This window comes from Cygnus atratus, chromosome 3, assembly GCF_013377495.2.
Source record: "Cygnus atratus isolate AKBS03 ecotype Queensland, Australia chromosome 3, CAtr_DNAZoo_HiC_assembly, whole genome shotgun sequence".
Taxonomy (NCBI): Eukaryota; Metazoa; Chordata; class Aves; order Anseriformes; family Anatidae; genus Cygnus; species Cygnus atratus.
The window spans coordinates 64,283,668-64,309,974 of NC_066364.1; the positions used below are offsets into that span (position 1 = coordinate 64,283,668).

General features: G+C 40.3%; 2 protein-coding genes across 3 annotated transcripts in view; one reads left to right on the forward strand and one right to left on the reverse strand.

The window, feature by feature from the left end:
* Positions 1-10,891, reverse strand: ADAT2 (adenosine deaminase tRNA specific 2). 2 transcript variants are annotated; one of them, XM_035538322.2, is made up of 6 exons: positions 10,775-10,891; positions 10,581-10,685; positions 3,252-3,402; positions 2,590-2,696; positions 1,014-1,086; positions 1-901 (listed from the first exon to the last, which is right to left on the reverse strand). In XM_035538322.2, exons 1-6 carry the CDS (start codon positions 10,823-10,825, stop codon positions 861-863), a joined length of 528 nt encoding a protein of 175 aa, XP_035394215.1. In that variant the 5' UTR covers positions 10,826-10,891; the 3' UTR covers positions 1-860. The 2 variants fall into 2 exon arrangements, 1 of the variants encoding a protein (XP_035394215.1); XR_007707953.1 differs by lacking the exons at positions 10,581-10,685; positions 10,775-10,891 and adding an exon at positions 5,104-5,430 and having other exon boundaries at positions 2,590-3,402.
* PEX3 (peroxisomal biogenesis factor 3) overlaps positions 10,888-26,307 on the forward strand; it is a 20,598-nt gene continuing 5,178 nt past the window's right edge. The window contains exons 1-5 of the mRNA XM_035538321.2: positions 10,888-11,046; positions 17,310-17,441; positions 18,862-18,943; positions 23,264-23,307; positions 24,692-24,816. Coding sequence (XP_035394214.1) covers positions 10,974-11,046; positions 17,310-17,441; positions 18,862-18,943; positions 23,264-23,307; positions 24,692-24,816 — 456 coding nt within the window. The 5' untranslated portion in view covers positions 10,888-10,973. The remainder of the gene's footprint in view (positions 11,047-17,309; positions 17,442-18,861; positions 18,944-23,263; positions 23,308-24,691; positions 24,817-26,307) is intronic.

The window sequence follows — 26,307 nt, forward strand, 5'->3', positions numbered from 1 at the left end:
TACAGTATCTCAAATATTTTATTCATTCTATTAGCAATTTCATGTCCTTGTTTTCACATGTATCTGACCATTTTAATTAGTATAATGCAGTAGCTAACTCTTAGCAGATTCTTAATGATAAAGCATTTCTTGTGCTAATATTCATGAGAGGAGTGGATAGTCTGATGAGATTTCACATTCTCCACAACTTTGTATGAAAATGCTGCTGTATGAAAAGCCAAGTGATGTCTGTTTATGCTTATTAGCAATAGCATATGCAAATTGAAACACGCTGTTTTGCATATATCCATGTCTAGATATCTATACGACTTTTAGAACTTGTTTGAAATTTTGGTGTATGCTAGAGGGGGTGTAAAAAACAATGAAGAACTGTTACAACAGTTTTATCTCAAATCTTCAAGGAACATACAGTGCCTTATAGTCTTTTGATTAAACATATGCACCAGGACTGTGAAGGCCTCACAAATGTAACCTTCCAAGAGATTTACGTACTTCCCTAAGCAAACATTTGCTATTGAAATGCAAGATGCTTCTCCAGGCAGAAGAAAATATCCTAGAATGTGCTGTACAGAATGGCTTCATTTTAGTGGGTCCATCTGGCTGTAAACATCTCAACCGGAACCATAAATCTTCCCCTCACCCAAGAAGAGTCACTTATTCTTCTGCTTGGTAATATATAATAACAAGAAATCACAGACATAGGCAGAGACGCAGGAACAGGTAGTATCTCATTAGTAAAAACACCACATAGAACATATTTAACATAGTTTAATTTGACCATACATTCTGAAAAAGAAGGATGCTGAAGAAACCTTCACACACAATGTTTTTGTAAACTTCTGTTTCACATCAGCGTAGGCCTACTTACGATGGTCTTTTTTCCGTACTTTTGATTTTGGTGCTGCCATGAAGAAACAGAAAGGGAGAAAAAACATCAGAAGTGAATTGCAAAATATGAGTGCCAGCATTGCTTTAAGTTGGGAACAAAATAGATCCATTAATGTGAAACCTACCATTAGGATTTTCTTGTCTGTAGAAAGCTTTTAACAGTTCCACTGCTTCTTTGGCATAATAGCCAGAAATGCACTGTTCAAATTAGAATAATGTTTATGAGTGCATCTGAAAATAACAGTCCATGCTTCAAAATAATGCCTTAAGTACAGAGTAATTGTAAACAACCGTACTGTCTATTCTGCTAAGTTAACATGTGCCTTTAACTATTTGGGGGTCAGAAAATCATCTTTCCAGGCTGAATACCTAATATATTTTAAAAATACAATGTCAAGACTCAGTAGAATAAGCCATTTCCCTAGTAACTTAAAAGTTAGGTAAAACTCTCTTAAAAATTAATGCATAAAAATTTTACTTAAGTTACTTTCATGCATTTTCAACTTACACCATATACTTGGCAAGCACTTGGAAATGTAAGAGATGTATATTTGGGTATTTATAGAAATTACCAGAAAACATTCTTTCATACACCATTTTTTATTCCTAATAGTCACCTCTTAGACCTTTTTGGTCCTTCCAAAATATTTTTCCCATCTATGAACATTAATGACAAAGCATTTAAATGTCACTAACACTAAAGGAAATCCCCATCCACAATAGAAAGGAATTCATTACACCTATGCATCCCATTGCAGCTGCCTATAGAAACGAAGGATCTGTAGTATCATGAATCTTCTCCTTTCTTTCCTCAGAACATATAGAAAAATTAAATACCACATGCCAATGTTAGCAAATGAACGCTCCTGCAGTATGGACAATACAAATTAATTCAGATGATAGTCTCACAAACACCCTGACAGAAAGATGCTTACTTAATATGTTAACAGTAGACTGCCAAACTTAAATTCTTTCTGAACCTAGAGCCTTTAGTGTTTATTTACAATGCTGAAATGTACCACCTTTTACATTCATTAAATCATAACTGTTAAGTGCAGAAAAAAATTCTAAGAACTCTAACCTTAAATGACAAAGATGTCTCTTTCTCCCCACTCTGTTCCAATGCTTCATTATCCTTATGGTTCAGAAAAATTTCCTGACACCTAAACCTCTGCTGCTTTTGCGGTCCATATTTGTTTTGGGATTTGAACTATATGAAGTCAATGTAAGGTAATGCATTTCACCTCACGTATGAATAGACCAGAAGCATGAATGCAATCACTTCCAGTGGTTCAGCTAAAAAAAAAAACCTAGTAAGTTGCTGCTACCTGATTTTTATTGATTATATGTTTATATATTCTACAGCTTAAAACAATTTTTCCCTTGTCTCCTCCTGCAGCTGTTACTGTTCTGAGTACTGCCCATCTTTTAGATATACTTATTCTTCACCTTGTACCATGAGTATAATTCTTTCCTCTCTTCTTTGATGCATCCTTTTAAATAATTTATGATTATCAGGCTTTCCCTCAATTTTCTTTTCTTTAAGGACGTATAGTTTTCTTGTTAAGTCAAGTTTACTTGACATCTGATCATCTTTCATCTGGAACCCCTTAAACTGATCCATAACATTCTCAAAGCATAGTACCCTAAGCTAGGCATATTACCCTAGCTCTAAACAAAGGAAAACATTTTATAGCTTACTTCAAATGGTTCTCCTGTGTCTACCATATCATCAGATGAGATGCTCAAAACTGAGCCACAGCCTCCAAATCGCTCATTTTGACAGCCATATATGACCCGTGGAATTTATGTGAATGAGTTAAGGTATTAAGTGAAAACCAAGCAGGAAGTAAAGTAGCCTGATTAAAGTAGTCATTAAATTTCACTAAAATGTACTTGTGCTTTTCAAACTACATTAGTCTGCACTGTAATTCCTCCCTCCTAAAATCAGAACTTATTTCTGAATAATCTAAGATGCGCTGCCGAAGATGCATAACGTTCCTCAGAAGCATGAATCCCAAAACAGAGACATACAAAGCCATGTTTTACTACCTCTTACACTGTTCAAAACTGAACACTGAACTGAGACTAGCTGATTTTATGTAATAGCAATTATTTCTAAAGTGTATTTTTATATCGCTAAGAGAAATCATTGTTTGTCGTAACTGCAACATTCCTCTTTTGTTCTTGAATCTCTCATTACTTACCATGCAGTAAATGGAGGATGGCACAGATTCTCAAGCAATAAGATGGTAACCCTGTTGGCTTTGCCTGACAGTGTCCAGCCCCTCTCTGTAGGCTGGCTACCAAACAACTAACATTTGGACGTGCGGTTTCCCAGCATGAAAACCATTAAAGGATACTCATCAAGCGCACGGCAGCCGCACACATGATACAAGGCTCTACGGTTACGTACAGTACTGAGTTTGAAAACACTTCCTCGTGATTTTTATTGTTTTGCCGGCACCAGTCCAGGACCTGATCAATTGCCACCATTTCTGCATGTCGAGTAGCCTAGGAGATAAAAATAAACATTTTCTTAAAAGTTTGTATTGATTTAGAGCTTTAAACTTCTCACTTATACAGACACAATGGAAATAGAATACAGTGTCATAAAATTATTCGTTCAAGTCAAAGGCGCAATAGCCTGATGTCTAATTTATTAGTAGTGCAATTATTTTCACTTCTGTTGAAGAAGTAACATAAGGCTTTCTTGAGAAGTCCCATGTTAGCACACCACTTTGCTTGTCAAGTTGCAGAAGAGATTTTATGAGAAAACATTTTCAATTCTGTGCAGCCCAAACTGCAGAAGAAATACGTAACCCAAGTAAGAATACATTCAACTTCAATCTCATATGCAGCACATCAAGATCCAGAAGCACACACCTGTTCTTTCTTCTACCTGTTTATAGACAGAGGAGTCTGCTTGGAAATTCTCCTCTCTGTCAAGCCAGCATAAGAAAAGCTCTATTTGCAGATCACGGGACACACAAAGCCCACTAGAACAACTCATCCAGCCCACAGCTTGCTTCCAAGACCAAGAATGCAGGTCAGGTGAATTTCTCTGGCAATAGTAAGAAACTGCTCTTAGCTGGTACCTTTCCCTCTGACAATTTTTAGTGTGCCTGCACAGAACTGAATATATTGTGACTACTTAATAATTTCAGTGCATTTCTGGAATTGATTGGCCTACTATGTAGGCACAGCACTTTCAGTTTGCATGAGGTTTAATACTGGTCAGGAATACATACATACACAGCAAGTCTCTCACCTAATAGGCAGGGACTGCAGCACATGCCTGATTACAAGAATATTGATTTCTCTTTCTTCTATCCAAGATGACTAAATGGTAAGTAGCACAGAGGTCATAGCAATAGGTATGGCACAAAAATGTGAACACAATAGACATGCTGAATTTAATCGCAGATAGCCCCAGAACAATCTGTATTCTCCCAGTATTGCTCCGTAATGGCCGCAGCAGCGTGTTTTGCCGATCAAATGTTACAGTAAAAACATGACAAAGTACTAGCTATGAAAGGAGTCTCCGGTTACAGAGCCTGATACGTATTTGAATTAAGACTGTATTTTCCTTCTTTTTAATCTTCTTGGGAAAAGGGATGTTTCTGATCCAGAAGCTAGATTAAGACTTCAGCAATACAAATTCTACTTCTGCTACATGTCTGTGTGATCTTAGATAACTTGCTCTCAGTACATGAATTTGGGTTAGTTTCAGTACTGCAAAGATAAGTGGTGATAACTGCAAGTTGCTGTACACTATATGGCAAAGGACTCATGTATAAATAAGTTAGTGGCAAGTTTAATATTGTCTAAAAATGTTTTAAAAACTCCTACAGAGATCTATGTTGCCTGTGCCTACATTAACAACAGGAGCATGTCCACAGAGCAGAACAGTGCTGAGGACTTGACACCAATTCAAGGGAGTTCACACTGGACTAGCTCCAGTTTAGTCGCATGGAGTATATTCCCATCAACAGCTGCAGAGCATTAGGTATGCTCTTTGAGTGCATCTTTTCAGTATAGCTTCAGCTGAAAGGAAGAGTTTGCTGTCTCCAAGACACAAACCAAAGCCTGGTAAGCACGCAAGAAATTTATTCCAGGCATGCACTTGTAATTTCAGCTAACATAGTAATGAGCCCACTAGGAATAAAAACATGGATCTGAATCAATATGCAGACATGATTCCTCCAGACCTACTAGTGAAATGGTGTCGTGAAGGTTCCCTTGTTGAATAAATAGATCACGTCAGCTGAAGTCTCAGTGCAGACACATTATGGAGATACCAAATGCAATGCCCTCCTGCAGAATGATCCCTCAGAACTACTACAGCTCCTGTAACTCAAAAGCGTAAGTTGAGGCTACTCTAATTTTGTGCCCCTCAAATCAGAGACGTAAACATCATGGTAGCTTTTCAACTCCTGAGCATGAATTAAAAAAATACAAGCAATCAGCCCTTGTTACCAGAGCACAACATGACTCCAGCCTACAACACTGCTTTGTATAGAGTAAACAAAGTGGCTTTTAGGCCTCTGCTGATCTTGGGAGCAAAAGTTAAGAAGAGCCACGCAGTCGGTGTAAGTCATACCAGCTTCTGTGGTAACAGAAAAGAGAGACACAAAAAAGATTATTACATTACTATAACACAAAACATTACTAGTTCCCAGTGCAGCCACAACTTCAGTGACGCATACTGTTCTGCTGTCCTCACCTCATCAAGTTATGGGAGCGCCAGAACAGATTTGCCACAGGGTGGAAAAAAAAGGTGGTCAAAGTCACAGAACAGTCTCCGAACAGAGACTAACGAGACTATGTCTCTTAAATCACCAGATGACACCATTAGTTTTCCAAGTAAAGAAAACTATGGCAGAGGTTTATAAAAATAATGAAAAATGTGGAAAAACACAGTAAATTTTGATCTATTAATTCCCCTAACAAGTGGGGACCCAATGAAATTAGCAGGCAGCAAATTTAAAACAAACAAAAGGAAGTACTCCTTCACAAAGCTCGTAATTAAATTGAGGAACTCATTCCCACAGGATGCCATGGAAGCCAACAACATAAAAGAGTTCAAAAAAGGTTTAGACAAATTCATGGAGGATATCTGCACAGACAGCTATCAGAAGCAATGATCCAGACACAGTCTTGGGCTCTGGAAGTCCTGAAGCTATTCACTTCCAAAAGTGCAAAGGATATGCAAGGGAAGACTGTACACTAGTCTTTTCTTGCTTCTTGAGCTTCTTCCCTAAGCATCTGCTAAAGGTCACTCCTAAAGACAAGACACGGGGGGAAAAAAAATGGCCTTCTAGGTCTGTCTTAAGGTTTTAATTTATATTGAGCTGTGTCTAGATACTCATTTTTTACTGACATGCTGTGTGTAAAATAACATGAAAAAAGATGATTTTCATCTTGAGTCACTGACTCAGTTCAACGTGTTCTATAAGCCCTATAATTTTTTAATTTGCCCCAGTCTTTTATGTTACTGTAAAGCCAAAACGACAAAAGCAGGTAAAAGTAGAAAGCGGAAAAGAAAAGAAAACTGTTAGAGAGTGGCGAATGGTGTTCCAAGGAGGAATGAGAAGCTGATGTCACCAGGGAAAAAGCCTTGACACTATTAAAATAGTACCCCAAACTGTACAAATGTCTTTACAGACAAATAAAGATATCATCAGCACCCTCTGAAACTCAGACAAGCATTAACAAGTGAGAACAAAGGGGGCCAAAGCTCCAATTTCTATATTGTCCTGCGGCTTCATTAGTAATTTAAGAGTGCAAACAATACTTAATTTCCAATTATCACGTACTGTACATGCAAGATGCTGTGGGCAAAGACATATGCTACAATGACCCAACAGGAGATAACAAAGATGAGAAGCCTGCATGTATCAACAAATGACCTAGAAGAAAGAACATTTCAGTGAGAAACATACGATTGCAACATACATGGAAATAAACACGCCAAAAGACAAAAAAAGCTCTAGTTGGGAGGGGTCACATACATTATAAGGAAGAAAATTTTAAGGTTGGTCTGAGGCAAGACTGCGAACAAGCAAACGAATGCGGGAGCTGCCAGAGGGAACACAGAACTGGCACAAGCTCAAGAACTATCGCCAGGCTGTTGAAAACGAGCGTCTTACACAGACATTCGTTGCACTATTGCCCAGTGAATACAAGTAGTGACATGCCTAACTATTTTGAAGTGCTGACGCCACAGCCATGCTCCTAAAAAATAAATAAATAAATAAAAATAAAAAAACAGAACTGTATGTAAACTCCGGTCTTCCAGCATCAACTTTTTCCAGAAGAGTATGATGATGATCAGTGATTTTGAAAATTACTCCCACAGAGTAAGAAGTAGTATCTCTAATGTTAGTGTGTTCTGCTATGGACACGCAGGGCAGAAAAAGTATGCAAGGTGACAAGAAACAGACTGAAAAAATCTGAAAGCTTTCAGCAACTACATCTTTTTGACAAAACAAGCAGTTTAGGAACTGGATGAAGGCGTAAAGGAGATACTACCTGCACCTAACGCCAGTCAGTTACATCAGAGGACGCAGGGACTTACAGAAGGATACAGGAAGATTATCTGACACAAAGCTTAGTGGTAATTTGACTTCTGAGCAAGGGCAAAGCTGTAGGGAAGGACTGCAGACCTAACTGGATAAATGACTGTTTTTTCAAACGTGGAAAAAGTTTTCTAGGGATGAAGAATGCCATCATGAATCTACATTTTGGATGTCAGCAAGCAAAGACTAAAGTAAGAATCACCAAAAGTCGACCATGTAATATAAATTATGTAAATAGTAAAAATGTCTTGAGACGAAACATGTAAAAAGGTTAGAGCTACTATAGTGACTTTGGCGTGAGACTCAAATATAACACTACTCCAAAACAAAATTAATATTTTGGCTCTTCAGTAAAGACGACACTGAGAATGGGGTGGAAAGGCAGAATAAGAGTACAGAAATTACAGTATGTGAGATACAGAACTGAGACATTAAAACGCTGAAAATACCTGAGGCACAGAATAGGGGCAAAAACCAAGTTGACAGATCATATCCATCACAGAAATACCAAAGAACAGATGCAAGTGGCTGCCAGTCCATAGCTATGCTTTTAATACATCAAGGGAAGAGTATCGCATCACTGAAACCTGTCAGAGCAGAGAGAGTCACTGCAACAAAAAACAGGAAGGACAAACAATTCTGACAACTACAGATCCGGGCTGGTCTCAAGAGCAGAACAACCAACGCAACAAACTTTGAGCATATTATAAGGACTAGTCTGTAAAAGGGAAACAAAATAAAATACAATGTGGATTTGCATCCAGTAGTTGGCACTAAATTAAACTAGTAACTTTCTCTGCCAAATGTTTTTTTCTAGGCAAAAGAAATATCGATCCCTACTCTCTGGGCTTCAAAAAAGTATCTGGCATAGCACAACATAAATAAGTATTGTCGGTCTGGGGAAAACAGAACAGTATGAAAAATCTAAGGTGAGCAAGCAAAGAAGAGAAGTTGCACCGAGAGGGGAAATCTTTGCACAGAGGAAACTTATCAGTAATGACGCTCACAGACTATTTTGATATAAACATTTTGATTATAAACATTTTCAGCTGGGACACTGGCATTAACTGGAGAAACACCTAGATAAAATAGCTAGCAACATGTGATGAAGACATCATCAGAAGAGAGTGTCAGAGTATCACTCAAGAAGTGGATGGTCTTAAAGACAGGAGTGGGGAGAAAACAATACACTAAATATAACAAAATGGCACTAAAGACAAAGGCAGCTCCAAAAAAGAAGGGCAGACTTACTTCCAGGAAGAGTGGAAGTATTACTGCTATCAAACAAGGCCCAAGAGAAAGTCCATCTGGAATAAAACATACAGTTCTGGTTAACGGAATTCCAGAAAGATGAATCAAAACTGGCATGGATGTACAGAAGAATTAGAATGAACACAAAAAGAGAGCTTGTCTTCTGAGAGCCTTGGGAAAAACAAAAGCTGAGAAGGGTTATGACTTTAAATACATCCAAGCTATGTAAAACAAAGGACGATGCTGGCGGGAGAACAGATATAAATGGATCTTAAAAAGTTTAAACTGGAAATCAGACGTTTTCTAGCCATCTAAGGAATGATGTTCCGGAGAAGTCCTCCAATATGAGATGAGGCAAAAAATTAGATTTAAAGTGGAACTTGACAAATTTATGATGTCTGCTGGAACTGCCTCAGTGGTTCCAAAGTTGTTTTTTTTTCCCCCTTCCTCTCCAGGATTGTTCCTAAACAATGCCAGAAGTCCTCACGAGAAAACTGAAAACACTTTCCCACATCCACATTTCCCAGTAAGTGCCTCTCTGGAGCTCACAATTTCTTTCACACTATACGGAACAATTAACTGCATGATCGGAAACTTGGATGCAATGAGCACATCCAGCATTTCCTGTCACTATAATGTAAATGTTTATGAGAATTAAGTGACAAAAGAATTGCAACTTGAGCTAAACAGAAACTTAAAACTGACTTGGCTTTCAAAGATACTAACAGCTTACTGTTTCCAAAATGCAGCTGGAATTTTTGAAGTCAGGCCACTTGGATTTATGTATGTACATTCAAGCAAACCTGATGCTAATATAAAAAAAAGGCAGAAAACTTTCCTAATATTTTAAATTGATTATGATTTTGTTGTCGGTCTCACCAGTTACGTTCTGCTCATTTATTATCATATGATTTGTATGCAGCAGTAACTCTGGCACAATTTTCCCAAAAAGTATCTGCTTTCCTATGGTGTTTACACGGACAGAATCTGAAATACCTATCTTCTATGCCACCTAACTTTCTTGAGTTGTAAAAAAAAATATTTTAATACTTTATGAATGTCTTATAACACAAATTAGTATAATATTTCATCTTTACTGGTATATTTTTGAACCTACAAGACTTATTTGCACCTTTTATCACATTTTGAGAATAGAGACATTAAATATAAATTTCAGCCAGATCCAGCAATCAGATCCATTTACACAGATCTTCCAGCTGCACAAAATCCTCGCTGACTTTAACGTGTCTCTCAGCATGCATAAGATCTAACTTTATAGCTAAAACTGCAAGCATCATGTCTAAAATCTAAAGGTAATACTTTTCAGAAATAACAGCTTTATGAAAGGAACAAGAGTGGAAATCAAACATCAGGTTTTGTTAGCCTATGCGCTCTGCAACCGCACACAACTTCCCAGCTCCTTGTCTTCTCCTTTCCCCCTCCAGAACGATTCCTCTGTTTGTACGGGAGTTTTCCTAGAAAAGCAAGAGAGCTGGATTTCCCGTTTACATTTCACGACCTTTCAAGAAGCTTATAGCGTAATACGAAACTGGGGAGCACTTCTTTGCGGAGAGGCAGTGGAGCAGGAGTCCTCGGGTCCCCGGACAGGCACGAAGGGAGGCCGTTTAGCGACGGGACCCGGCAGGTCGCGCTGGCGGGTGGCCGTGACGATCCCGGAGGCCTTCCCATCCCAGACGACGGCTCGGTAGCACCAAGAGGCCAGCCTGCCGGTAACACCAACCTCTCCCGGCCCCGCTGGGGGCAGCGTGCCGCCGGGACGGCCTCGCAGCCTCCTCCCCCCGACCCTCCCCAGCCTCCCCGGGACGCGGGGCCGAGACCCCCCCGCTCCCCCCTACTCACGTTTTTGGTCTCGTTCACCTCGTTCCTGCCTTCCCCCAGCACCCGGCCTTCGTACACCAGCAGGCAGCCCACGGGCACCTCCCCGACCTCCAGCGCTCCTCGGGCCTGCGGGGGGACACACACACGGCCGGGATGAGCCGGGAGGCGGCGGGGGGGGAGCACGCGAAGCCCGCCCGGCCGCCCCCCGCACCGACCACGTCGAGGGCCCGCTCCATGAAGGCGACCCGCGTCGCCTCGTCCTCCATGGCGGCCCCGGCGGAGCGCGGCGCCGTTTCCGGGGGACGCCCGGCGAGGCACCGCAGGCGGAGCCGGGGCCGCCGCCGCCGCCGCCTCCCCTTCCGCCGCCGCGGGGAGGCGAGGGGCGGCCGTGCCGAGCCGAGCCGAGCGGGCAGGATGCTCCGCTCCCTCTGGAGTTTCCTCAAGCGGCACAAGAAGAAATGCCTCGTCCTCGGCACCTTCCTCGGCGGTGAGCGGCCGGGGAGGGGTTCGTCCCGCGCGGGGGGGAGGAAGGAGAAACCCCCTCGGGTCCCGCTGCTGGCTGGCTCCGGGCCCCTCGGAGCCCTCCCGGCCGGCACGGGGTTATTGGTAGCCGGGATCGGGTTCGGAGCGGCGCCTCGGGTCTGTCCCTGTGCCGTGTAAACGTCTGGTAAAGGGGGGGTCTCCCGAGACTGGGCGCTTCTCACGAGGTACAGCCCCGGCTCTGCCTGCTCAGGCGTCACCTCTGCGTGTGTTTCCTGCGAGTGGCACGGGTGTAAATGTTACTGAGCTGCCGAGGAAGGCTTGGTTTGCTTATACCCCCCGGAACATGCCCAGGGGGTTAAATATTGGGGGCTGAAGTATTTCTGCAGCACATCTTGGCTCTCAGCGTTTGATTCAGGTGAGGGCTCTTGTGGAGGTGTCTGGGTGTAATTCTGACTCCCCGTGGCTGTTGTGGCCTCCGCAGCCTCTCAGCGTGAATTCCTTCGGTAATAAGTTAGGCAGCGGTTACTGAAAGTAGCTGTCGAGCCCCTTTGCCCCTTCTCCTGCGCGTTTTCTGGCTCTATAAGTACAGCAGAAAGTAATATTTATCAGCTTCTGAGCCACCCCGCTTACAGCCCACCGTGGCAAGCTGAGCTGATTTACTTTAACGTGACAAGCTGAAGACTGTGCCCGCTCCCCTTAACTGCCCGTGTGGGAGTGCCAGGTGGGCAAATGGGTCTAGTAAAAGCACAAGTTGGCCTGGTTTCAGCTAGCCAACGTGCAACAGTGTCTGGATGGGCAAGCAGATATCATGGGGCTGATGGCTCTCAGTAGTCCTGATAGCCAGAAATCCTAAATTCATCACACATAAGTGGCCTTCTGTCAGCCCGGGAACCATCCTAGTGTCACTGAACTTGCAGTTTTTTGCTTACGATGGATGCTGTTGAGGTACAGTTTGGTACGACTGTCACTGACATGCTATTGACTGTGTGAAGTACACTGAAAAGATAAAAATTTGGGACTCTGTAGTAAATTGGAGCAACCACGAGCAGGAGAACATCGTTAGCTGCCATCAGCTGCAACTTGCACCATAATGTTTTAAGGCAGCTGGGGAGATGGAGGGATTTACTGCAGAATGCTACACTACACTTGTTTTGCAGCTGAATCACGTGCGCTTTGGCCACCTGTATGTTAGTTATGGATCAGACCTTAATCTAACTCGAGGAGTTATGTCACATCACTGCTAATGAATGAGAACCCCAGAATCCACAACTGATTCTTCAAAAAACATTGCTTAATGCTGAAAGGTAGAATGCAACTTCACCTGATTACTTTTATTTAAAGACAGAATATTCTGAATTGGCTGAATGATGTGAGAAAAGCAGCCTAATCATCTGCTGATACAATGTCAGAGAGTGGAGGCTACGTCTCTCTGATCTATTTTTCTTAAGAGCTGTAGTTGCAGTTTCTGGGAAGGAGGATGTAACAAAGGAAAATGGGACATCGCAAGCTTAATGATTTTAAGTCTTTGACTGGCAAGCGTTCAGAGATTGATGTGAATATTTAATTATTCATTAGACAACACAGGAGAATCTCTACATTATTACTGGTACAATGTTTTATCAGTGTTGCGTTACTGAAGAACCACAAACATCTGAGTTGGTTGGTACCTTTTCTCTGCTTACAAATTCCATGCGTGTTATCAGTGGCTGTTGTTCTTAATGTAATTTGTGTGACTCCCAACACTCATATCTTCATAAATAGAAAAATCTCTTGCAAAACCCTTGAGGTAAGAGCTCAAACTGATGGAAAAGCAATTGAACTGTGTGTAATTTTCGCTTTGATTAAGAAGACCTCAACTTTGCGAAGACCTTAGACAAACCCATTCTTCAGGGGTTTGTTCTTTTAGCAAGAACATACTTGAATTTCTTCCAGCAGGTAAAAATCTAGTGTTCAGGGATCAGAAACATTATTTAAAGAAGAGAGAGTTAGCATGTCTGAGTTCCAAGGACACGAGAGATTCACTTGTTCTTGATGGATGGGTAGATTTAAAGTGGTTTATATGTCAGTGCCCAGCGCTGAAGGCAAGTTAAAATGGATACTGCAAAATGATTCACTGTTTAAATCCTCGTTGCTGTAGAAGAGCAAGTTCAGCGTGTTCGAAATGCATGGTTCTGATTTCAATGGTGAATGAGTTGTTACTCAATTTCATCTGTTGCAACCTTCAGCTTGCAGAAAGAGCATTTCAGTTCAGATGTCTGTCTGCTTGCCCAAGACAGTTGCGTTGGCTTGTGAACGAGTGAAAGGGCATTACATGGGTTTTGGTAGAAGTCAGTGGTGCCAACAGAATAAGGCTTTGGTGCTTTCCTGTTTTATACATAATTTTTAACCATAATGAGATGATTGTATGTCAGTTGATGCATGGTCTACTTGAACATAAGAACAAGCCACAACTTAGGGAGCTGCTGATGTTCTGAAAGGATCCAGGCTTCTGTGTGTTAGCACCGTTTCTAAATAACGAAATTCTTGGAACTGAATTTGGGGGGTACGGGAGGAGGGAGATATGGCAGCGAGAGTGAAAGTTACACAGGGGCAGAAGGAGATTTCCTGAAACTTGATGCCTCCCAGTTGCTGGTTCCACTCTTCTGCTCACCTTTCCATCCCACCTGTGAAGAAAGGAAAGGGCTGAGGGAGAAGGTCATAATTTACACGATGTAAGAGAGATCCCACCTGTTTGAGGCCACTGGCATGAACATGTGAGAGCTGGTGGATTTCGTAAGCTGCTTCCGTTACTTATGTTTGGATGGGAAGAAACTACACAGCAGTGATAATTATCTCAGTTCGCTGCTAAGAGGAGAATCAAAGTGTCACTTCTGCAGAAGATGGGTATTGTAGACCCCAGATATTCATGTGGTGTAGGACAGCCAATACAAACGTAAATGCATTTCACTTTGTAGATCAATTTGAGTTCAGTGTGAAATGTAGTTGGAGAGCCTTGCTGAGGTTCCTGTACCTGAATTCATCGATGTCAGCTGCCATAATCCTTGTTTGTATTTTCCGAACCGTGCGTGGTTCAGAAATGCTGGGACTACAGTTGTTTGTGTAGTTCATGAAGAAGAAAAAAAGATTTACGTAGAAATTATCCTTTGCGCAGTCTCATCATTGCTCAATTTTCTTAACTCCTGGTTCTGTTTGGGTCATAGGGGAAAGGTACTACAAGAAGTTCTATCTGTACAACTGTGTAGCTAATAAGACATGAGCAAAATGTTGCTGCTGATACTTTTTGCTGAGTTCCTATCCCATACTGAGAGGTAAAATTGAGATGCCTTACCTATTGTAAAAAAATGGTGTTTCCTCTGCTCTTAACAGAGACTTTCAACATGTCAGTTTAGTTTCTTACCATCACGTTAGCTGATGTTGACGTTATGGCAGTTCTTAGGACGTGGCTTCCTCTGGTCCCGCTTCCAACTCTAAGCGATGGTACCGTCATGTAATGCATTCAGCCTGGGCTTCGAAGTCTGCATGATTTTCTCGTCTTCCGAATTACTGTTCTGTATGTCCACACAGATACACACAGTAGTTCTACAGCAAACCGTGAACACATGCAGACTCCCAGGCTGGCAGCTCCTTGAGATATCCCACGATCAGGAAGCTTGCAGGGGCTCTGCTGCTGAGCGCAGGCAAGAGTGACCTGTGTGCAGGCATCCCTTGTCTTGGGGCTGGAATTTCCCAAGTGCACTGTCAAGTTCTCCCAGCTGCTTGGAGGCGCTGAGGAGAGCCCTTCCAAGCCATGCAGTTAGTAACAGACTCAGCTTGCTGCTCACATGCATGTTGTGGGTTTTTTTTGTGCCTTTTTTTGTTTTTTTCCTTAAGCTGCGTGCGTGATGCAGCTTTTCCCTTGGCTAGCTTCTAATGTGTTGCATTCTCAAAGATGAAACTGGAGTGTGTGATACCGATTAATGATGGGTCAAAGTTACCACGTCGTTCTGGGCAGGAGGAGAGAAATGCAACTGCTGATATCTGGTGTTGCATCACTTGAACTGAGTGTCTTTTTTTCTGGAAACTCCTTGTTAAACCTGGGCGGCTGCTAATGCAACTTTGGACCCTCATGAGACGCAGCAGCTGGTAGCGCAGAACACTCTCACTGCTTTAACAATCAACTGTTAAGCAATTAGCTGTCTCAATCTTAATTATAAAGGTGCTGCTCCAGCCTATCTCTAGGGCATGCACATGATTCCTCTCAAGTTGTTGTTTTGCTTCTTGTGGTCTCATGACTGCCTGTGCCCTGTATACATACAAGAGCCTTTTTTTTTTTTTTTAAACCTGTGTAACCTTTCTGCCAAAAAAATGGAGGTACATGATTTATTTGGGGCAGAAAAATGAAACAAATGTTGTCTTTTGGATGAACGGTTATGTCTGAATGCATTGTGAAAAATGAGGTGGAAAGAAATGATTGGAAAATATTGTTTTGAAAAACTTTGCTTATACTAAAAAAAGCTAATCGTTGCTGTTTCAGTAAGCAGCAAAAATAAAATCAGTACACTGAAGGTCATGTCCGAGATACACATTCTTGGCAGGAGTGGATTATTCTTTGGAGAAAAGTAATTGTTAGTTTTGAAGTCTCGTTTTGGTTAACAGTTTACAGTGGTGAAATTGTATTTAATGTCTATGGAGCCGTAATATTGAGTTTGTGTCTGATGGGGCGAATCTTCCACTTGTGACAAGTGGTCAGTCTGCCGAAAGGTTGAGGCAGGAGGGACTGATTTCCACTTCTTTTTATTTTGAGGCTTTGAGAAAATAAATGAAAGTGATTACATTTGTTCTGAACCGATCTGGTTTGTAGCTGCCGATGAGGAAGCACACTACTGATACAAATTACCAGATTTGTTTTGTGACCATAAATATTAGGGCACAGACTTGGCAAGCCTCTTGAAATACTGATGATAGTTCTGGAGAACATATTGAAAGGTTTTAATGGTCTAAAAATGTAGCGGAACTCAAAATCGGGGGTGGTGGTGTTAGTTTTTGTGGATCGGGTTATAAAAATAGTTCCATAACTTCCAGGGTGCAGTAACTGTTAAAAGCCTCCTTCATTCAGATAATGATTTTGGATCTTGAAAAGTGGATTTCAAACTGTTTATGACTTTTGAAAGTGCTTGCTGGACAAAAAAAACTCAATTTGATACTCAGATTTCTTCTGTGTAGCATAATTGACTTGAAAGAGTCAGATCTGGCACTCTGTGGAGGGATGTCAATATTTAAGGGATTGCCCAACTTGTACAGCAGCCTTTTCTGCTTGTTTCTTTTTCTCCCCTTTTTCTCCCCACCCTCTCTGCAGCGGGCAAAGGTGCTGATAGGAAGCACAGAAGGCATAGCGGCACCTCGAGGGATGGCTCAGAAAGGGAAGTGGAGATGAGGAAGGATGAGAAGAGGGCTGCGGGCCGGCTGGGGACGCCTGCAGACCCCCAGAGGTGTGGGAAGAGCGGCTGGGGGAGTCTTCAAAGGGATGTGTGGTGGGAGGGGAGGAAGTGAAGAGCAAATATTTTTGGTAGGTCTTTGTGGAGATTCATAGTGAGGGTGAGGTAGGGTGATTAGATCCTCAGGGGTTGCAGGAGATTGGAGCTGGAGAGTAGGAAGCAGGCATGGTAAGAAGTAAGACCTGAGGATGGGAAGAGGGAACGGAGGAGTCCTTGGAGTTGGCGGTGCGCTGAGGGCCACGCTCAGGCCCTGCTAGCCAAGGTTCTTCCTATGTACACATTACGGACCAACGCTTCCTCTGTTTGGTCCTGAAATGTTTTTCTTATGTGATTTTTAAGACTTGAGTTTTATCTTTAACTTATGCTGCTAATTTTAGAAAGATATCTTGCAAGAAAAACCTTTCTTTTCATCCTTTTCCAGGCTTGTGCATTTGATTTTCTTTTCTGTTCCTTGTTTCTGTTACCCTACACCTTTCTCTTCATTATATTTTCTTCAGTCCCTTCAATCCTAGTTGCTCATATTGCTGTAGTACCAAAAATACCTTGTTTGAAAGGAAACATATCTCTTAGAAATGTTTCTTATACTGATTAAAGGCCTTACCCTTTACATTTTACTTCATTTTGAAAATGCTATTTCTGATTATTACCTTTGCTAATTACCATTAAAATACTTGAGACTTGCTTATCTCCCTCAAAAACACTCACCCTTATGGTTTAAAACCAGTGAAAAGGACTGAAGGGGGGCTTTGCTCACGTTTTTAAAGCAGGTTGTAATCTGAAAATCTCTCTGTAGGAGTCTATTTACTGGGAAAATATGGACAGAAGAAAATCAGAGAAATCCAAGAACGAGAGGCAGCTGAATACATCGCCCAAGCACGAAGGCAGTATCATTTTGAAAGTAATCAGAGGACGTGCAATATGACAGGTAAGATAAGGAAATAGTTACTGTTCTCAATAGGTGGAATTATTTGGGGATTTATACTACATAGGGACAGGAATGAAGAAGAACAAGAATTCAAAATCTTCATTAAATACTAGTACGTAAATATAGTCATCTTACAGCATCTTACCGAATCTGAAGAACAGAGGATTGAAGAGATTTTGGGGGGTCATGTCAACCCTTAGCTTGAATATCCCCATTTATAATACATACAAATATACATACAGGCTACGATTTTTGTCAGTTAAAGACCCTTGGTATATTGCCCTAAGCTGTACATAGTATAAGGTGTGAAGCAGCACCCAGAATTTACAGCACAATTAATTATCGTATTCATTATAGTAAATTGGTAGTAAGCTACACAGAGATCTTGGTGGGTAACTTTTATTTACAAATAAGAAGCATATCAGTCCAGTAAATCCCTACACTTGAACAGTTAAAAGGTACCTCACTATATATGGGGAGGAAAAATGAAAAGTGATTTTATTCTAGCATTTGTCTTTAGATTGTGGAGAGGACATGGGTAGAATTAAAATAATAATAATAATAATAATAATAATCCCTGTCATTCTTACAAATAGTTTTGAATGGCTTGTATTTCTATAAAACAAATTGGGCAGCATTTTCTTCTGTTGGAATTTGTAATGGCTTCTCAAGTGGCTGCAAATGGTTTCTGTGTCCCTTGTTTACCCTGACCAATTTGTATTTCATTTTTATCTTTTCCATTTGGTAGTGCTGGGATTGATTTTACTGCAAGGACTAAGTTTTTCTTTGCCATTCTTTGTGCAAAGTACATTCTGTCTGGCAGCATGCATTCTTGTCAAGATTTTTCATATTTTGTTCATAGTATTTATTATGTTACCTGCATGCTTATTTACTGTTTTCTGTTTCCATTGTACAACTGCAGATGAGACCTTGAATCTTCTGAAAGTCAAGGACTTTATCCCACCAGCTTTCCTTTGTTTAAAATGTATCTTTCTTGAGTTTTCTTGTAAAAAAAAAAAAATAATAATAATAATAATAATAATTTTAAAAAATCAAATTTTTCTTCCCATTTGGAGAAATGCAGCAGTGTAGATTTTCACCGGTTTTTCTTCAGCAGAGTTGAAGGCATGTTTATGCAGACATGCAGGATGTGAGCACATATCTGCAGACAGACTAGGAAAAGCTATGTAGCCACATAATGGCATCATTGTGCCCAAAATGGTAAGAGGCAAGCAGGTAATTGCACTTCTGAGTACTTCCAGGACTTCCTATGTTGCTTGTCCTCCCAGCTTTGCTTGTTGAGCAAATAGGACCAACGCTGTAGCAGCTATTGAGAGAGAGTGGGGTATGGATTTATGATTTTTTTTATGTTGACAGATTTTGGTTTGTGTTTTTTTGTATTTTTTTCTTTTAATAACAGTGCTGTCAATGCTCCCAACATTGAGGGATACCTTAATGCATCAATTAAATTCTGAGAGTCTCACATCTCTTCTTAAAAATAGGTAAGACTGTCTCATTGTGTTAAATATAACTTGTTTTGATCACAAGATCATTTTTTTTTTCAAATGATGTATTTATAATGTAGAGAGCAGAAAGCATTTTGTTCTTGTGTCCCACTGAATCACGTAAAATATTTTGAAATTACCACATAAATATTGTGTGTCATGTTAGATAAAGTTTGATGTATGAAGTATGGCTGGCATTCTACAAACATTACTGGAAATAATTGTTACTTTAAGATGCTGCAATGGGAGCCATGGTTTTTGTTGAGTTTATTTAGGGTAGATAAAGTCCTTAAAGTATCTAGTCTTCTCTTAAACTGCGTCTTGACTGTGTTGTTGTTGCATTTGTAAAAATGTTTATGTAATCTCATCGAGGTCAGACATGTGAGCAGTAGTGGAAAGTATCCAAAATGAGGTTACAAATGGAAGTGAGCTATAAGAAGCAGTAGGGGCATGTCATAACTTTATACAAATCACTCCCTGTCAGAAAACACCTTTGTTCTCATTATAACTGCAAGAACAAATGGCATATTTTTTAAATACATAAAATGCATAATAGTATACCTTAAACGCTGCTTGACATTTAGCAAGGAATAGAAGTGTTATGTAGGAAGTTAACACAGGGTTTTTGACTCACTCGAGACTGTCTTTCCAGTTTACCTCCCACTAACTTATTTATATAGCTTTAACTTAATTTATTAAATGCTGGACAGATTACCTATCCTATCATTGTCTTTTTCAGTCAAAAAAAAAAAATCTCTTACAACAATACAACAGAATGTGATATTTAAAATAGGAGTTAGAGCCTAAATTATGTTTTTGTAATAGTGGATCTAAGAAGTGGATACTGTAATTGAGGATTATTTATCCCAAACAACAAGAAATTGGAAAAAAGTTAGCTTCTATGGAACATTTGTTTACCAAAATAAGAATTTTACTTAATAAAAAATTAACCTGAATGAACGAGAAATGTTGTGGATGATCAAATTTGTCTTCTGAACTGTACAGCAAAATATTCTACAAATGCTTGTAGTCCCTTGTTCTCTGGTAAAGACAAGTAATGGCTTAGTTTATTTTCTGTAGCATATATTCTTTTATCAAAACATATCTGGTATCTCTAACTTGTTTGACTAGTTGGAGCAGTTTACAGGTACAGTGACACGCTTCTGAATTCCAATAATACATGCAGCTGAGGTCATGAGTATCCTGTAAGTGTGGGCATCCATTTAGAGTCTATCTTAGAGTTTGTGTCTTAATGCTTCCTTTTTTGACGTACCCTTAGAAAGTTGTAAATAGATGCTTACCCTTTTTGATCTGAAAGGGTAAAAAAGAGGTTGAATGAAACGAGGCTTCAGAATTAGCTTTAAAGTGAGTCTTTCAAGGAGCCTTCTTGTGTTACACGTGAAGGTATAGATTTGTTTTCTTTCCACTTTGATTTCAGAAGATGAATCAAAGGGTTCCAGACCCTTCCAGTGTCAGTCAATATATAAAAGGGTAGATGTGGAGATTTACCTTTCTTAATGTCTCTGAAGATACAGTCTCTTTGTTATATTATCTATGAGAAGATCTTATGTTATTCCTTAAATCAACTGCTTTATCCTAAAATCCTTTCAGTTCTTAAATTTAAATCCTTTTTACATTGTTTTAGTAATTTGGTATGGCCAAGGTTAGGCTGGACATTGTCGGTCTTCCAGAGAAATTTTTAAACAGGGAGCACCACACAAGACCACTGATGTTCTTGCTCTGTCTGCCGTCCTCCTCTTCTCAAAGCAATGTTATTGAGTGAGATCAGGTGAAGTAGTTGCTGCTGTAGTTTGCGGGTGTTACCTATCTCCCACTTACTCAACACTAAGTTTTATTCCAAACCTCTAGTTTATTTTTGCATTACTTCCTGCCTTGCTTCTGTAGCCGATAATGGTTTTCCAAATAAAGAAATGTGAAATAAAAGTTGAGTAGCAGCTGAGTATTAGTCAGTTGCAGCAAATGAAGACTAAAATATCCATTTCCACTTAGGCTTAATACTCACAGTATTAAGCTGTTACCTGGTTGTTGCCTTATGTTGTGAGGAGGAACTTGGTAAGCATGAGCTCTAAATATGTTTTGACATAATGGGTGGAAATGTAGTCGGCTGATGTTGATGTATCGGCTTCTTTGTCTTGCTTCAGTTGGCATGGAAAACTTACCACTTATAAGTAAAAGGTGTAGTTTTGAGTCCTATCATGTGTTTCACCTACAGAAGTATTACTGTATCTTCTCTTTTTTCTTTTTTTCTTTTTAACTCTTTGTTTGACTTTTGAATGGCTTTTAAAACTGTTGATTTTGCTTGCATAATGTAAGGTGTGTAAACTGTCCTTGTACGTGCTATGGATCCTTCTTGTATCTCTTCTATCTATCTTTTTTTGATCTCTCTCTACTTTCTGGAGTTTAATAGTGCTTTAAGAGATTTAATAGTTTATAATATCTGTTCATTTGCCTTATTTGATAGCAATGAGCTTAAAAATTAATTGTTTATGTAATTGATATAATGGTCAAACGAATGCCAAAGTACATATGTTTGTTTCAGAAAGATAAAAGCATTCCTTAATGGTTAACTGGGCCTGTAAGGAGAAATGATTTCTAATGAAAAGTGTGTTCTTTGAATAAATTATGTTACTGTACAATCTAAGCACAGGTTAATCTGAACCATCTGTGCTAAGTATTTAAGTATTACTTCTGATCCCAAGAAATTACCAAATGTTTCCCTAAATTACTTTCACAAATTGTTTCCTCCACAATAGAGATCCAGTAGCCTTACTAACAGTGCTTAACAGAAGGGAATGGTTGATTAAATTTCTTGGATGGTTAGCTTGCTCTTACCTCTGCTACTGCTGCTGTATTGTTAAAATTGTGTCTGGTTAGTAGTTTTAAATTTGTCATACGTCTTAGGTGGTCCAGATGTCTTTATACACACACAGAGTAGGGGACAGGAGGCTGGAGAGCAGCCCCACAGAAAGGGATCCGGGTGTTTTGGTTGACATCAAGTTGAACGTGACCCAGCAGTGTGCCCAGGCAGCCAGGAGGGACAACCATGTCCTCGGGTGCTTTGGGCACAGCATGGCTGGCTGGTTGAGGGAAGGGATTGTGCTTCTCTGTTCTGTGCTGGTGTGGCCTCACCTCGAGTGCTGTGTGCAGTTTTGGGTACCACAATACAAGAAGGACGTAAAACTGTTAGAGATTGTCCAAAGGAGGGCTACAAAGATGGTGGGGTGTCTGGGGGGGAAGGCACATGAGGAGCAGCTGAGGTCCCTTGGTTTGTTCAGCCCAGAGCAGCGCAGGCTGAAGGGAGGCCTCATGGCGGCCTGCAGCTCCCTCACGAGGGGAGCGGAGGGGCAGGCGCTGAGCTCTGCTCTCTGGGGACAGCGACAGGACCCGAGGGAACTCCATGGAGCTGGGACAGGGGAGGGTCAGGCTGGGGGTTAGGGAAAGGTTCTGCACCCAGAGGGTGGTCGGGCACTGAGACAGGCTCCCCAGGGCAGGGGTCATGGCACTGAGCTTGACAGAGTTCAAGAAGCATTTGGACAACGCTCTCAGCCATAGGGTTTGCTTTTTGGGTGGTCCTGTGTGGAGCTAGGAGCTGGACCCAATGATCCTTGTGGATCCCTTCCAACTCAGGATATTCTTTGATTCTATACAATCTGCAGTCTTGCTTTTTGACTGCAGAATATATATAATCTTAGGAATCAGTCAGGTCAAAAAGGTAAATGTTTTTCAAGAGAAGAAAAGAACAAACCCTTGCATTTATGTGGGTAGTGCAAGACTCCTTTTCCACAGATGGTCATGATCTATTTGTTTTTAGGTGATCAAGGCTGAACTTCAATAGAAAGCCAGGCAATGGTAAATCCTGTAAGAAAGTAGGATAGAAATTCTGATCCTGTGCTGCTTACGCACAAGTAGATTACCTGTGCATACTTACTGAACTGAAGTCTGTGTTAAATATAGCCAGGATCAAGGCCCCAGAAAAGACTTACCGCTTTGTACCATCAGTGGGCTTTTTCTAACTGCTTAACGTAGGAACTCAAAATTGATAATGTAACTGTATGTAATTGGCATCAATAAACGCTATGCTTACACATTGAAATGTGAATATTTTTCCTGTGACTTCATAATGCATAGTTTATATACTGTTTTCTTGAATGAGGCAAATCAATGTAGGTGTAATCTGATGTGAATAATTATAATAGTTAAATTAACTTGCCTTAGAGCACTGCAGTTATTTAATATGTTTATTAATTTCCAAGTAAAATATACAATGGCTAATATTTGCATTTATTTTTCCCACAGGCCAGCAAACAAGTTAGAAATATGGGAGGATTTAAAGATAATAAGTAAGTGTAAATAAAAGATTACATCTACATAATATCTAATATAAATTTTAAAATCTTTTATACCCTTTAAAATGTGCACTTCACGCTACAGTGAGTCGTCCTTTCAGTAGATACGAAGATAATGTAGCATACTACATAGCAAACTCCTCCACACTCTGCCAAAGCTCCTCATTAAGGATTTTTTTTAATATCCCCCAGGGAAATCAGATGCTCAAAAACCACCTTGAAGAATCTTATTGGCCCTCATGTTATCCTGCTCAACAAAACTTTGTGCAGACTTTCTGTACCGCCACAGAAAAATCACATCTCTCAGAAATGCAGGCCAGCCATTATATGGCCAGTGTTTTTCTCTTTTTAGCCTGTTTGAGATAACCACCACAGCAGTGGTTATGAACCCTGCCGTTCATCATCTTATGTACTGACTGGTGGAAGCAGTGGAAGGAAAACAATAATAGTGAAGTCAGATAATTATGCAGTGAAATATTACTGAGATGCTGTTATTTTTTTTGTTCACTACTTTTGATTCCTTAGTGCCATTTGTTATCCCCGCCACCACCACTGCCTCTCTGGTTTTCTTTCCTTCCTTAGAGTTATCTTCTTTTCACAACACACCTATAGATCCTGCTTTTGATCTGGTTTGTTTTTTCCTGTGTCCTTGCTACTCAGCGCTCATCCAAATTTATTTGTTACTTCCACACATCCTTTGCTATCTGGTGGCTGGTAGCTGATGCTCATTTTCATTTTCTTTATGCAGATATTATCTGCTTCTGCCTTAGGTAACATTTTTCTTTCTCTGAAACTGCTGTTATGCCTTCTGTGTCTTGACTGCATGATGAGGGCTAATATGCTCTGTGTATTTCGTGGCCTTATGACGAAGGAGGATTTGACAGCACTGCTACATGATACACCTTCTGGAGCAGCTTGTACGGTGTTTTTTTTTTTTCCAAAATAACTTGTGTAACATGCTAAATTATATTAATGTAGGACTTTGGGGCACTGGTACAGGCTCCCCAGGGAAGTGGTCATGGCAGCAAACTTGATGGTGTTCAAGAAGTGTTTGGACAGTGCTCTCAGACGTAGTCTGATTTTTGGGTGGTCTTTGTGGAGACAGGAGCTGAACTAGATGATCCTTGTGAGTCCTTTCCAGCTTGGGATATTCTATGATTCTTGGATTTAAATGGAGCAACACCTTAGCTGTAGCTGCTGTGCATGTTAGACTCATGAACATTTTGGGTATGTTATGAAAGTACATGTTATTACAACCAATGAGAGAAATTGCTATGTATTTAAGAATCATTAGCACTTCTTGTGTCTTGGAGAGTACTCTTCCTCCTGACTCACACTTTTTTCATTGACTTTGAAGTATTTTTTGTCTCTTTTCAAGGTTTCACAAGAAGTATTGTAGCAGTGTACAGTACCTGTATGCTAGTAGTTCTTTTGCGAGTCCAGTTAAATATTATTGGCGGTTACATCTACCTAGATAATGCTGCAGTCTGCAAGAACGGCACAGTAAGTTTCTTGTTTTGTTTCAAAAGTTGAAATTCCACATTCTTGGAGGTGAAAGAATTACTTTGATAAAAAGGGCATAGCTTGAATGAAACTGCGAGTTTTCTAAGAGTGGAAGATGTGAAAGCAGTACTGATAGTAAGGTATATCGATAAATTATAAGAGTTTCTAAATTTGGATGATTTGGTGATACTGTTGCTTACAAAATACTAGCAATATCAAATAATACCTTTTTGTCTGTGTTTGTATTGCTTAAAGAAGGCTTCTTCATATCTGAACGCCAAACTAAAATAATTTTTGCTTTCATTAGTCTTTTGTGAAACAGTAATACTCTATGAATGATCCAAGATATGTAAGCAAGTATGTATAAATGCTTAGCTCTTCATAGCTTGCACATTAATTCCCCCAGTTATTTTTTTTCTGGAGTTAAAGAAAAGCGTTGTCTTAGAAATTTTGACTAGTTTTTAACTCCAAAAGGTCATTTACCTAAATGTTTCTTGATGGGGCCAAGCAAAGTAGAATGGGTTTTGTTTACATGTTGTGCCTATTGCTTAATAACAGTAAATCCTAGAGTAAGCAAATACCCACAGTAAGATTTGTAAATTATTGAACAGATCACCTGAAAATAATGGGTGCAAATCTTGATTAGTTGTCATATGCTCCTCTGTGATACCTCTTGCTGAGAGTCAAAGAAAAGCAGCCTGTGAAGGCAGGTCTGAGGGTTTAGAAAAGCTTTCATTAGGGAGGCCAGAGATGATGGAGGTCATGTTTCATTTTGTCAAGTCCGAAAAAGCTTTTTTAGGCAAGAGGATCTGGAGTAGAAATGTTTCCTTTCTGTCACTTTTCCAGTAGAGGAGTGGGTTGACAGGATCAACTCTGAGGCACTCTGCTGCAGCAAGTTGGGATCCTCTCTCAGTTCCTGAAAGCTGCTTTTCCATCAGCAGATTTCTATGGCTTTGGTTAGGGTTGAGTTTAAATATCCTATTCCACCAGGTTTAATTCTTAGCATGATGGAGGGTCTCATTCTACTTGCAATACAGTTTTTTAAGAGACTTTCCTACATGAATGAAAAGTGAAAGAAGATTTTTAAGATTCTGTGCTACAAAAATGGAAGAGATGTCTGTATAGTATGGAAGAGAGCAATGCGATAGAACTCAAAGACCTACAGGTTGATGGCAGGAAGGGAGAATCAGAAGCTACAGCCTCCAACTGGTGAGAGAGGAGATGATTTGGGACTCGTCTCCCAATTCAAATATGACAACCTGTAAGTGCATATCCGGATCTTCTGAAAAGTGTCCTGCTGTTCCTTGCGGTCTGCTTGAGTATAATGACAAAGTTGGTAGGTGGATGGGCAAGTGCTTGGCCATTACATGTCTGACTGTGATGATTCAGATGTGATTGGAAGGATGGCCACAGCAAACTGACAGGGAAGTCATGATTTATTTTTGATGTCCACTTTCTAAAGTTTTCTTTTAAGAAATTTTTCATCTCCTT